At 38.7% G+C, this 13,340-nt stretch overlaps 2 protein-coding genes across 2 annotated transcripts; both read right to left on the bottom strand.

Annotated features, from left to right (window-relative positions):
• Nucleotides 1-277: 277 nt before the first annotated feature.
• Nucleotides 278-2,314, bottom strand: hoxa13b (homeobox A13b). Its single transcript, XM_004541484.3, has 2 exons — nt 1,627-2,314; nt 278-1,395 (listed from the first exon to the last, which is right to left on the bottom strand). Exons 1-2 carry the CDS (start codon nt 2,258-2,260, stop codon nt 1,157-1,159), a joined length of 873 nt encoding a protein of 290 aa, XP_004541541.1. The 5' UTR covers nt 2,261-2,314; the 3' UTR covers nt 278-1,156.
• A 3,233-nt stretch (nt 2,315-5,547) lies between these two features.
• On the bottom strand, nt 5,548-13,243 carry hibadhb (3-hydroxyisobutyrate dehydrogenase b). Its single transcript, XM_004541485.5, has 8 exons — nt 13,114-13,243; nt 12,069-12,229; nt 11,837-11,946; nt 11,619-11,740; nt 6,890-7,023; nt 6,687-6,763; nt 6,446-6,602; nt 5,548-6,155 (listed from the first exon to the last, which is right to left on the bottom strand). Exons 1-8 carry the CDS (start codon nt 13,181-13,183, stop codon nt 5,997-5,999), a joined length of 990 nt encoding a protein of 329 aa, XP_004541542.1. The 5' UTR covers nt 13,184-13,243; the 3' UTR covers nt 5,548-5,996.
• Between the last annotated feature and the right edge of the window lie 97 nt (nt 13,244-13,340).

The raw sequence follows: 13,340 nt of genomic DNA, 5'->3' as shown, positions 1-13,340 counted from the left end.
CAGACATGAAGACAAATGTCTGCAGTCGATGAGCAGACGCGCTGCGCTGTGCTGACGGAACATCGCCACTAGATGGCGACATAAAATCTTTTAATGGTAAAGGCTCCAGTCCAACGACAAGACTCTCCATAAAGGCCTGTTGGCCTACATACAGGAAATATACTGCACTGATTGTTGAAAATGATATTCTACCAGGAGAAGGATTTTGGAAAGCCATCTTCTTCTTCTTTTTTTATTCCAACCGGACAGAAATAAAAACGAGCAATGAAAGACACAATTACACTCTCAAACATTTATTATTAAAATAAAAAAAGTTGTCTATTGCTGTCAAAATGGGAGGATAGATGTCACAGTCATAGTATTTACATGTTTAAATATGCCTATATTTTCTTGAAAGCCAGGAAATTAATGTAGGTTATCAGCTCGTTGGCAGGAGAATTCCTTTGAACAAAAGAAGAAAAACTTTGAAAAAAAGAGAGAATTGCGGATAAACTGGAGGCCAGTACTGAAGTACACAAGCCAGTCTCGAGTTTGACATTTACCTAACTACTGGTTGATACTAAAGGATAAAGTTTATTTCAATAAGTTCAGTAAGTAGATGGTTTTTTAACCTTGTTTTTTTTCGAGCCGCCAAGAACGTGTGTGAAGAATTGAATCCTGTAATTAATATGTGAATTTGACCGTGATTACCTGAGCCTGGCCTGTTTATATGCAGTGACATTTTTATTTAGCATTACACTGTCTATAAATGTTTTCACTGTTAGTGATTCAGCTTTGATTTCAGTGTTGTATTAAGTAGAAGAAAGGCCCGTGAGCGGACAGCGTGTATCTTCTTCTTCTCTTCTTTTAGTTTTTTTTTTCAAAGCAGAATGTCTTTGGTTAATAATATTAAAGCATCCCACGCACAATTGCCTTGGTCAACGTGTTCCAAAATCATTTCCGATCTTCTGTCAACAGGCCGTATAGGCTGGTTCCAATTAAAACAGGAGAAGGAAATGTGCAGGACAAAACAGAGCCTATGGCGACAACAAAAGCGTTCATAAAGTAATAAATTATAGCACAGGTATTTTTTTCTTTTTTCTTTTCTTTCTTTTTGTTTTGCTTTCTTTTTTTCGGATTAAAGGGCATCTATGTCCACCTTTCACCATCCTCGGAGCTAACTGGAGCTCTTGAATTTATTGACGATTTTTTTCTCCTTTACGCGCCTGTTTTGAAACCAGATTGTCACTTGTCTCTCTGTCAGGTTTGTCTGCGCAGATATCCTTCTCCTTTTGTCTTTGGTGATGAATTTATTGGTGGCATATTCTCTTTCCAGTTCCTTGAGCTGCACCTTGGTGTATGGCACACGCTTCTTTCTCCCACGACGCACAGAGTTGTCTCCACCAGAGATAGTTTCTGGGAAATAAAGCACATCAGTTCGTTAATTTGCTGGATTGATGAAAAAAAAATGCATCAACAAATATATTTTTAAAAAGTCCAAACGCAAAATGAAGTGGGGAAAAAAACAACCTGATATATATAAGCCCTGCAAGCACGTGTTTTTGCAAGTTTAATTACACACGCCGGCAAAGACTGCATATTTCTGTATGAATAAATAAAAAAAAAGAAGAAAAAAAACTTAAATACCTTGTAAAGTGGATTTCCACAGAGGATTTGACTGTGGTTGCTCCTTGGTGCAGTAAACTTGACCACTCCAACCGTTGGTGATGGCCCATGGCTGGTAAGGCTCCATGGGCAACAGAGACTCGTGTCTTGGCTCAGATGGGGCGCTCAGCGCAGGTACGACAGGGACGTCCAAGTAGCTGGGTTGGTAAGGGCCAGAGGAATACCCCTGATAAAAAGCAAATTCTTTCGCTCTAGAAGAGAACTCCTCACCAGAGACCGATGAGTCTATGTACTTATCGCCATAACCAGAAGGCTGTGCGCACGCTTTAACACTGCCGTGTGACATCCTACAAGGGTAATAACTGCTGCCAAAATATCCATAGGGCAAAGATGCATTGGGCGAGCTCTGAGTCGCAGAACAGGGGCTGCACTGTTTGCCAGGTTCCCCCATGCCAGACACTGGCACCTCACTCGCAGTGTAGGTGGTGCTGGGCGCCAGTGAGGTTGGATGCGCTAACAGATTCCTGCACTGATTTGCAGCAAAATTGCCTCCGGTAAATCCTTCCATGTTCTTGCTTCTTTCATCCAAACCGTTCTCGTACAGAAACATCACCGGGTCAATCCAGTGCGAGTGGAGGAGTAATGAGGCGGTCATAGCATTCCCTACATTGAGACGACCAACTCTTTTTCAAAATCCCCTCGACTGAGCCCAAACAGGGACTCGGGCAGAGTAACGATACCAACACGCCTGAGTACGTAAAGATCGTAAGGTTATTGGCCAGGGCCAAGCACGTGATATGCAAAGGAGACGATAAACGTCTTGACACGAGATAATGCAGATCAGGCTCTGAGTTTGAGAAGACACCGCACGTCAGTGCATCCAGTATTTGCCAACAAGACCCGCAGGCATTTATTTTCTATCGGAAACGATTTTTGGAGTCTCACACCGAATGAACCTCGTGTGGAGGCAGTCATATTTTATTACTGTGTAACGCACTGTTTGAAATAAGCAGTAAGTGATTATTGATTTTTTTTCTCTCCCCTGCGAAGTTGTATGCACACGCGCCCGTACAATGAAACATGTTTTAACTTGACTGATAAAGAAAATAATACTTCCACACTCCCAGTGTTTGGTGGGGTTTAAACCAGTTTTGCAAACATTACATGTTTTGAATGCGCTTTAAGTAAAACGTGCAGATTTTTACTAAATCTAGGATGACAGACACCCCCCCCCCCCCCCCCCCCCACACACACACACACACACACACAAACAACAAAGCTGTAAGCACATCTCTTAAGGATATATTTTAATGCATTTTATGAAATAAATCAAAAATGAAACCGTTCTCACGTTTAGCAAACACAAATTTGGGGTCCACAAAATACAACAAACATTGCGCATTTGGTTGCACTCTACCTCATGCGAGTGAGACGCAGCCGGAGGGCCAAGGTCAAGTTGAAGTTGCAGTGTTGCCAAAATGACACTTAAAGCACAAAGACAAAGAAGCGCTAAATTCCGCGGACTGCTTGGGCGGCACCGGTTTCCACGAGGAGTAACTTGAATTTGCACCATTCCCTTCCTATGATAAGACTTTGCAATTAAGTAAGAATAAAATCTCTAATAATAAGAAGAATAATGAAGGACTTTCTGGGAAATATGCTAAACCTATATCTTTGTAGGGTCACGTGGGTTACTATTTTCCTGAGTCAGAGCTTTTAAAAAACTCGGAGAAGTAGGGCAGATATTACCATAAACAGATGCTATATTCTCATCGGTCTGCAGTGCAACCAGCAACAAATCCAATGTTTACATTTTAGCCCGTGTGGAAGTCTGTGCAAGTGAGTCTGCCACTGAAAAGGTGAATACGGACGGGAGGGAATTTACATACTATTTTCATTTAAAATTTATGTGGTTATTTTAAGTTTGAAACCACAAACGCAGAGGAATGTATACCCAACTAAATTTGAGCACCTTTTAAAAAAATATATGTTTATATATATGTGTGTGTGTTTTTAATAGCGTTTTCCCACCTTTTGAGGCCGTAAATCTTTATGGCCCAAGTTCATAGCTAATAGGCAAGAGTGAGTAGTAGTCTAGGCTGGATTTCAGGGGAAAAAAACTCATAATACTTATTGTTTTTATCGCTTTTTGTTTTTTTTATTGCATTGTCACGATAAACTACCCTGAATCTGCTTTTTGTTAAACATTATGCTACTTCGCATTTTTTTTCCCATCTAAAAAAATCTCCGCATTTCAAAAGCGGCTGAGCTACAATAAATGAGAGCTGGCTCGAAAGGAATCTGAGCCAAGTTGTTCACACATTAAAAAGCGGATGCCTTTCTAAAATGAATATAACAGCTAGTAGAAATCAGTTTTTGAGCAGTTTACTCAACTGAAAGTCGATCACGGACTGAAAATTAGGGAAAATCAGTAAAGATGATTTCAGTGTGTTCATACACACAGACACACACGCAAGATTCAGCATTAAACTACTTTGCGTAATTTTGTCTGAAAATTCAGTGATTAACAGGAAACTGTGATTGCAGATTCTAAATACTGGACTAATTATCACAAACACAACAGAAAGAAGACAAAGAACCTAGAAATGTATAAATTAAATATAGAAGAAGACTCTGAAGTTAGGCGGATAACACAGACAGATTTACTGATGCTTATAATTCTGTTTGTATAGGGCTTGTTTTTCACCTCCTAATATAGCTATATATATATATATAAATATAAACATAAAAAACAATATAGATAGATAAACATATTAATTGTTAATTTTATTACATTTTTAAATTAAAAACAGAAAAGATAAGCCACCATTTATTACATTTGGAACTTAAAAAACACCGAGGATGTGTTTTTTTTTTAACACGATCAACATTAGAATATATCAACTTTTTGCAAACAATGAAAGAAGTTTTAGGCAGAGCCTGAAAGAACCTCGTTTGGCTGACACGATCCATGATCAAATACACATATTATTTATTTATTTTGAGAGAGAGAGAGAGAGAGAGAGAGAGAGAGAGAGAGAAGAAACCAAACCCACGGCTGGATGTATAATTTATTTTAAAAAATAAAGATGCCATAACTTGAGCTTCGGCGTGTCATGCGCGCTGATGTTTGTGTGTTACTGTCTGCGGAGACCAAAGTGCTGCTCTGTTTGCAGTACCTATCAAGTAGATGACAACACAGCTCTTAGCCTACAGTGCTTAATGGACTTTTTATGGGTTTGTCTTGTGATCGCATGACCTATGGCACCTTGGCCTCTCAGTGGTTCTTGGCAAACTAGATCAGAAACATGCCGTCCTCCTGTCTGGCGTAAGTGGGGATATAAGAGAGGGGTAGATTCCCAAACTAATGAGGCGGACAACCTGGTGCAGCAGTTTACCACGGCTTTGTTTCTTAGCCTGACGAGTCAAAGCGCAAAAAATATGAAAATCTTAGAGAGCGGGGAAGAATAAGTTGTTCTACAAGTTTTGCCCCTGCATGTGTTTCTCTATCACGCCGCATCCCATCACTGCATCCCCTCTGCAGCAAAGTTTCCCGTGGCAGCTGTTTGTTCAGCATTTTACCGTGACTTCTAATTCAGAAGACACACGATACGAAGTAACATTTGGGAGCTATTTAACTTACTAGTGCTCTGAAGCATGGGGTGAAAATTACGCAGTGCGAGACCAAATAGGAGCTGCACAATGTATTTAAATCTTAAATTGCCATCTCTTTCGCGAGAATTAGCATCCTTCTTTCCGAGTGTGTGAATTTTGACTGCATTTAATTGCGAGTTTGCGGACTGCGCACATTGGGTTATTTGAGGTGCTTCCTGGGCACAACGTATTGCCATTGTACAAGGTCACAATGAAAGCGCAAGAGTAAAAAAAAAAAGTATTAAAACTGAAGTCAATTTGAAGCTAAAATCCAAATAAATAAATCCGTTAAAGACGCCAACATTGTTCTTTATTTTGTTTTTTTAAACAGGATACCACATGACACCCAAGCATCAACTCCCCTATGAACAAAAAACAAAACAGCAACATAAAGAAACCATTGCAAACAATAGATAAATACGCAGAGAACAAACTGCATTTGTAGTTGTTCAACCCTAAGAAGAATTTCTGCTAAAAGTTTAGATACATAGATGATAATTCAACATCTTGTAAATAAAAAATGAAATGAGTGTTTTTACTATAAAAAGGATAGATCACACAGGATACATGATTTCCTGACAGGAATGAAGTTTTCATTTGATTTGTCACACTTTGGAGCTCTGAGACCTTCAAGAAAGAAAAAAAAAGCCCTTGTGGTGAAATGCACCCTAACTACGCTATGTTAGTCCTGTGCAGAGCTGGGCATGGAAAGGCTGTGGACGGCGTGGAGGCTGACATTACTGGCCCTCCTCCTCACGCAAAAATTGGAACACTGAGGAGAAATCTTTATTGCCGTAACCACGTGCGCACATCATACGATACACCTGATGGGCTAAGGAGCCGAGAGGGACAGGCGTCTTTGTGTTGGTTGCTGTGTTCTGAGCGAGGCCCAAGTCCTGAAAGAAAAAAAAAAGCCCCACATACATTAGAAACACAATCAAAGCGGAAAATGTCATTCTGAAACCACAAGTTAGAAGACCACAGTGTTGTATTAATGAGTTGCTGTCATTAAAGTAAGGCACAGAAATAAATACACCATAAACAAATACTTTATGAATGACAAAACACTTATTTAAAAATAATGGTGCTGCTGGCAATAAGCCGTCGACATCACTGAGAGGAAATGTTATGACTATAAAATAAAATTCCTCCCTCATATGTGTGACCGTGAGGTTTACAAACTAACCTTAGCCATTAGCTGAGTGCCAAAGCCTCCCTGATAGTTATTCCCAGAGGGGACTCCTTCCATGACTCCTGGTACAGGGTTGTAGGTGTCACTAGACCAACACCGGCCTGAACTCATGTTCAGGATTTGGGCCAAAAGTTTGGGATCAAGACCAAGTCTGGGATTTGAAACCAATGTTAGAATTTAACCACATGATGTTATTTGTCATCCATTTTCTGTAATGCTAAGTAAGCGTTTTCACCTGATTCCCAAGTTCATTGTCTCAGAAGTCCCGATCATTCCAATAGCTAAAAGCATGTTGTTGCAAATTTTAGCAGCCTACAACAAAATGGTAATTCGTTAGGTGACATCTACATTTCTCATTTTGTGAAATGGTTACGAATGAACCTGTGGACACATGATCAGTGTTTCTCAGAATCACAAAGGCCAGACAACGGCTCACACCTGTCCAGTTCCAACTTGACCGCAATAGATCACATTAGCTCCCATGCAGCTCAGGAGTTCTTTAGCAGCAGTAAATTCCTCCTCTGCTCCTCCAACCATGAAAGTCAGTTTACCCGAGCTGGCGGCACCCACACCTGGGAAAGGGAAACCATGGTTACATACAACATCTGGTATACAGTGCTACATTTTTTAAAAGTGTCATTTGTTTGATAAAAATTTAAAAAGAAGGCAAATTATCTAAGTAGTAACTAATTTTAAAAATATACTATCCATAACCACGCAGCCTTATTAGCAGCTACCGTTCTATGCTTTACACATTCAGCATAGTGTAGAAGAACAGATTTCATTAGTACATCCAGGGCTAGTGGAATATTTTTAGTTTAATATGACATTTATAAAAAACAAAAAAAGAGAAAAGATCTTGTTGCATTTTTTTTTTATTAGTGTTCTGCACTCCCAGTTTCCTGCCTTCTTTAAAATAAAGGTGCTGTGATTCAAATGCAAACAAAAGAGACCCACTACGAAGAAAAAAGTAAATAAAAGGTGATATTCTGTCAACTCAAATCTTGTAGGTCATGGAAATGACAAAAATGAGACTGTATGCGAGGTTAAACACACAAAAAATAAAATAAACGTATAAAAATATAGATATAAAATATAATTAAAATCCCTCCAAAAAAGACTTGAATGAAAAATTAAGATGATCGACAACAAATGGAAGAGCTGAAAGCAAATAAGTTGTAGATAAATGTATTTTCTCCCACTGTTGGTCAGGATTTGCCCTAATATAAAACCAGCTGTTGCTGGATTCTTTTGTGCATTAAGCATGCATTCAGGTTCATATGGGGTTAAAACCTTGGCAAATATAATAACCAGGTGCAAGCCACTGGGTGCCAAGAAATTAACCAACAGTGTCTTATAATTAATCTTAAAGTTTACAGGAACCCAGCAGAGGAGAAGGGCCAGGATGGGCGGAATATGTGACTCCGTAATCCTTCTGCGCAGTCTGCCTGAAGCCTTTTGTATTAATGGGAATCTAGAAAGACACTGTGCTGGGAGTTACAACAGGCAAGCTGAGAAGCACGAAAAGCATGGGTAATGCCTTTGAAACTCATCCTGAAACAAGGTACATTTAAAAAAAACAAACAAACAAAAAAAAAAAAAACAACCTGTGTGTTATGTTGTAAACCAAAAGCTTTAACAACTACGCTGGCATATCAATGTAGTGCCTCTGTGTTGTTCAAAGGAACAGCATGGACACTTGGCCGAGGCATTTAACAATATAACAAGTAGCTGTGATGAAAGAGATAACCACGACTTCTGATTAACTTCATAGACACGCAGGAAGCAGTTAACAACATTCACAGCTGTGTCATCTGCACAACACTGAAAACTGCCTGGATTACAGTAAAGTATAGACGGAAAATTTATTTGATATTGAAGAGTAGTGACGTAACGGGGACAAGTATATGGATTTTATTTTTTTTAATTTTTTTTTAAACTGCTGGTAATATTGGATATAATTTATCATTTAAATATTACCAAAATGTACTCAAAGGCACATCTAAAAAGATGAAAATCTGAGCAAATCTATCTTATAAATTGAAACTAGACACAAATGTATTTATTTTATAAGAACATTCAGAGAGTCTAGATTTAGGTTAAAACTGCTTCTTTCGAATAAGATGTGGGATTTGTTGACATCATTTAGGTTTTGGGAGCGTGTGTGTGTTGCATTCGGAATGTGTGTGTAATCCATTTCTTACACCCTGTGTGTTGTACACTAACTAACTAGCCAACAGTTTGCAAGGCTGGGATGATGATCAATTCCAAAGCTAATGTTTTTTGCCAAATGTAATTCAGACTTGTCTAGAGGAATTCTGCCATCCAATTCCATGTCATAGACATTCAAAATGAAGCCTTCCTTGTGATATGAACAGTTTTGGACATTGATTTTCCTTTTCAGCATCCCTCTCTTATTTCTGACTGTGGCCTTTGGTACAGTAAAGATTTCAGTCTGGTTTCTCAATTGGTCCTAACATTTATTCACCCAAAGAAACAACTTTTAAAACACATGTTGACTCAATTATGTTCTCTCCGTGTGTGCTTTTAAGTTTAAGCTTACACCACACTGCCACTGTACTCCTTTTGATTTCTGCCTGACAGAAAGAGAGATGTTCACTTCATTTCGGGGCTAAAGCCTGGTGACTGACGTGCTGTCAGAGCATGACATACGGTTCAGATTGCATTACTTAAACTGCCGCCACCACACAAAGAAGTTTGAGCCAGAAAGCAGGACAACTTTAATCCATGTGCACTACAATGGGGTGGACGCATATAAATCATTAGTAATCTTTAGAGCCAGTCCATAAAAAAAAAAAAAAAAAAAAAAGGACCAACTTCAACTCAAAGAAAGTGGCTGTCTTGACAGCGATTAGGTCAAGTTCAAAGAAGCTGTGCTTCTTTGTGGATCTCAAGAAAGCCAGAGGATGAGCGCGCGCGCGCACACGCGCGCACACACGCGCACACACACACACACACACACACACACACACACAGCTATAAAGCATCTTTGAAGGCAAAGCCATTTCTCCTCCTTTAGCACGATGGTGGTATTTCTTATTAACAAACACTAAAACAAATCAGCACGAGTGACACTGAACTTGCTGTGATAGAAAGACGTATTTGGATGTCTTTATCTATTCAAAGTTAATCTGGATGTATTGGTAAAGACAGTGTTCATTAGAGTTGCCATTTTAATCATCTAAAATTCAAATTGTCAAAAGCTAATCACATTTTGTGGTGCTACAGGTTTGACATACATAAATCTCACAGAGTTAACGTGGATCCATTTCCATGTTTAGATTCTTGTGCTATGCTAAAGTTACTTAGCAAGAAGCCAGCAATTCCACAAATACCATAAAGCTGAACCAAAATGCTTCTATCCAGGGAAACAAAAATCTATTCAAATCACATAAAAATTTTTTTTATTCATCTTGGTGTAGATTCTCAGTTTATGAAAAAAGCTATTTATATTGTCTCTTTAGGACCACCCAACTTTTAAACCAGCTTTGTACTGATTAACTGCCCCTTGCAAACAGAAGGTTTGAACAGAAGGGGTGGGGGAATGAATCCCCTGTCACTGACATAGAAACTGAATACTGGAGTAGTCAGAAGTCTCAGCTTTTGGCTTGGAGGAGTTACTTGCATATCCAGTGCTGTGCTCGACAACTTCCTGACTTTTTTGTTTTTGTTTTTTTACATTGATCTGAAACATGTCAGTGTGGCAAACAAAATTTAATATTAGACAAAGATAAGCTTAGTAACTACAAGATGCAGTTTTTAAAATTATTCATTTATTAAGGGGAAAGAATGGTTTTAAGTCCAGACTTTGTTAGGTCACATCACAACCTTCCTCTTTATTTTTTTGAGCCATTAAGAGGTGGACTTGGTGGACTGTTGTGTTTTGGATCAACGTCCTGCAGCACAATCCAAGTACATTTGAGCTTAAGGCCACAAACTAAAGGCCAACCATTCTTCTTCGGGATTTTCTGGTAGAGAGCAGACTTTAACATTCCATCAATTATGGCAAACCGTTCAGGTCCTGAAGCAGCAAAGGAGCTCCACACCATCATACTACCACCACCATGTTTGACTGGCATGATGTTATTTTTATAAAATGTGTTAGTTTTACTCCAGATGTAATGGGACACAAACCCTCCAGAAAGGTTAGTTTTTGTTTTATCAATCCACAGAATAATTTCCCCAAAAGTCTTGATGATCATCAAGATATTTTTTGGCAAATGTGAGATGAGCCTTTGTGTTCTTCTTGGTCAGCAGTGTTTTCCCCTTGGTACTCGCCGATGAATGATATTTTTGTTCAGTCTCTTTCTTATCGTTGAATCATGAACTCTGACTTCTCCAGTTCTTTAGATAATGTTCTGGGTTCTTTTAGTGACCTCCTGGATGACCTCCTGGAGTCATTTTGGTAGGCCGGCCACTCCTGGCAAGGTTCCCTACTGTTCCACGATGTTTCCATTTGTGGATAACGGCTCACACCATGTTTCACTGGAGTCCCAAAGCATTACAATTGGCTTTGTAACCCTTTGCAGACTTATTGATGTCATTAACTCTGTTTCTCAGCTGTCCTTGAGTTTTTTTTAGATCATACCACTGGTAAGTTTAAATAGCTTTGTTCCCCCTTAATAAAGAAATCATTATTTAAAAAATACAAATAACTGCATTTTGTATTTAATTATTTTAATCCAGTTATCTTTATCTAATATTTAAGTTTGTTTGATGATCTGCAGCATGAAACCACTATGGAAAAAAAAAAAAAGAACAACCAGGAAGGGCAAATACCTTTTCATAGCATTTGACCTTGTCCATGGTTGTTAACCATCTACCATTGTTAGCCTACATGAAAGAAAAGCTGCAATGCATCAGTCTCTCATTGCTATCAGAAGAATGTCCTCAGGAGTATTAAGATATAAGGACAGGTTATTAATACCCTTAAATTACTTTGTCCTACACAGTAATTTAATGGGAAGCCAGCAATTTCACAAATACTATAAAGCTGAACCAAAATACGGTACATCTATCCAGGGAAACAAAAATCTATTCAAATCAAATAAAAATTGTTTATCAAATAATCAAACTCCTTAACTGTAATATGTTTGAAAAACACAGGTGAAAATAATAAAACTAATAAATAAAATATTAAACTTACCTCCTGATACAGGTGCGTCCATAAAAACGGCCCCCATCTTCTCAGCATCAGCAGCCATTTCTTTTGACACAGCTGGGTCAATAGTGCTGGAGTCAATGAGTAGGGAGCCTTTCTTTACCTTTCTGTTGATAAAGGTTCAATAAGTTTAGATAAATCTGAGATAAGAGATAAGGGAGCATGACATGCAGCACATATTCAAAGAGAAGCAAAAATAGTACTTAAGAATGCCATTGGGTCCGGTGTAAACGTCGATGACATTGGGACTAGAGGGGAGCATTGTTATAATACGATCAGCCTTCTCTGCTACCTCAGCCGGATTATCCACAATCTGAGGAATAAAGACCCCAAAAACAAACAGGCACATACACAAAACAAAAAAAAAGTGTTACAAGATGTACAATCATTTTATTTTTTTAACACAAAGATGCGCGAACATTCAGCTTAGACTACCTGAGCACCCAGCTCTTGCACTTCCTTGCAGGACTCTGGGAACACATCGGTAGCAATGACTGGGTATCCATGCTTCAGCAAGTTCTTCGCCATTGGGTTTCCCATATTTCCCAGACCAACAAACCCCACCTGTGTCTTTGAGGCCATAGACCTTGTGGATACTGGAAAACAACCACCAAATTGAAGATTATAAGACACATTGTCCCCGTTATTTATGCGGAGAAGTAATTTAATTTTAATAATTACCTGAATTTCAAATTACAGAATTAATTAATTTTATTTAAATATATATTTAGATTGAAATCTTCCCTAAAACACAAAATATATTCAGTCCATAGTGCATTTGTCCTGCAGTATCAAAGTACCACCATTTTTAATGTTTACTTAATTAAAGGGCATCATTCGTAACACAAACTTATTTCAATGTTAAAAGTTACGTGTTGAATAAATACCATTGTTGTGCCTTGGTATTAACATTAAAAACAGATACAACACATGCCTGTCTGGGGGAATTTTAATCACTGCGTTTTGTTTATTCATATTCTGAATAATATCTATGCTATCCAAAAGACAGCATTTTTTTTTCAAATATTTACATTTCTCCCCCCTCATCAGTTTCTCTAAACAACTGTAAGATGTTATAAAGATGCAGACCATGTCTATGTCTACAGTGTGTAGTGGTAATATTGCATAATGTGCCTTGGATAAAAAGGCAAGACACGGTAAGACGTGAGACCAAACGATGACAATTTTTGTCCTGGACCGTTTTGAAATAATGAGTAGTGTGTAGCTCTGGTAGACAACTCGCCGTCAAGGAGGGTGTAATCTTTAACAAAAAAATATCCTTAAGCAGTTAATCGTCAACAGAATGCCCTGCAGCAGCTAAACTCAGTCCAGCGAAATTTCTACTCAAACTTCTCTCTCTACATTTCAAGAAAAAATGCCGTTTTCACACCACGAAGATCTTTCAAAGAATAACTTTGGGTTGCAAAGTACGCGAGGCGCCCTACGCAGTGCGCACACGGTCTCAGTTTACTGTACTTACCAAACACAAAGTCAACATGCTTGCAACACCTTCCTACTAGATACCGAGACCCCCTCAACACAGCAGCCATACTTCTTTCCTCTTGACCTTACGTGTGACGTAATAGTACGTGCAATGATGACGGCTGAGCCCTCCAATCAATTTAGAGATCTGCACAATACCGCCTACCGGTTTCTGCCACTGAGCTACAGGGGAGGGTCAAGACTAAAAAAAAAAAACGTCCATTC

This window comes from Maylandia zebra, linkage group LG11, assembly GCF_041146795.1.
Source record: "Maylandia zebra isolate NMK-2024a linkage group LG11, Mzebra_GT3a, whole genome shotgun sequence".
NCBI classification, from domain to species: Eukaryota; Metazoa; Chordata; class Actinopteri; order Cichliformes; family Cichlidae; genus Maylandia; species Maylandia zebra.
Note: the sequence above shows the minus strand (reverse complement) of the source record. Positions and strands in the feature narration are given on the sequence as shown.

Coding starts and splice junctions, on each gene's coding strand:
- hoxa13b (XM_004541484.3), bottom strand. CDS start 2,260: ATGACCGCCTCATTACTCCTCCACTCGCACTGGATTGACCCGGTGATG. Junction 1,396..1,626: donor GTGGAAATCCACTTTACAAG/GTATTTAAGTTT, acceptor TTTATTTCCCAG/AAACTATCTCTGGTGGAGAC.
- hibadhb (XM_004541485.5), bottom strand. CDS start 13,183: ATGGCTGCTGTGTTGAGGGGGTCTCGGTATCTAGTAGGAAGGTGTTGC. Junction 12,230..13,113: donor GCATGTTGACTTTGTGTTTG/GTAAGTACAGTA, acceptor GTTGTTTTCCAG/TATCCACAAGGTCTATGGCC. Junction 6,603..6,686: donor ACAATGAACTTGGGAATCAG/GTGAAAACGCTT, acceptor TTCAAATCCCAG/ACTTGGTCTTGATCCCAAAC.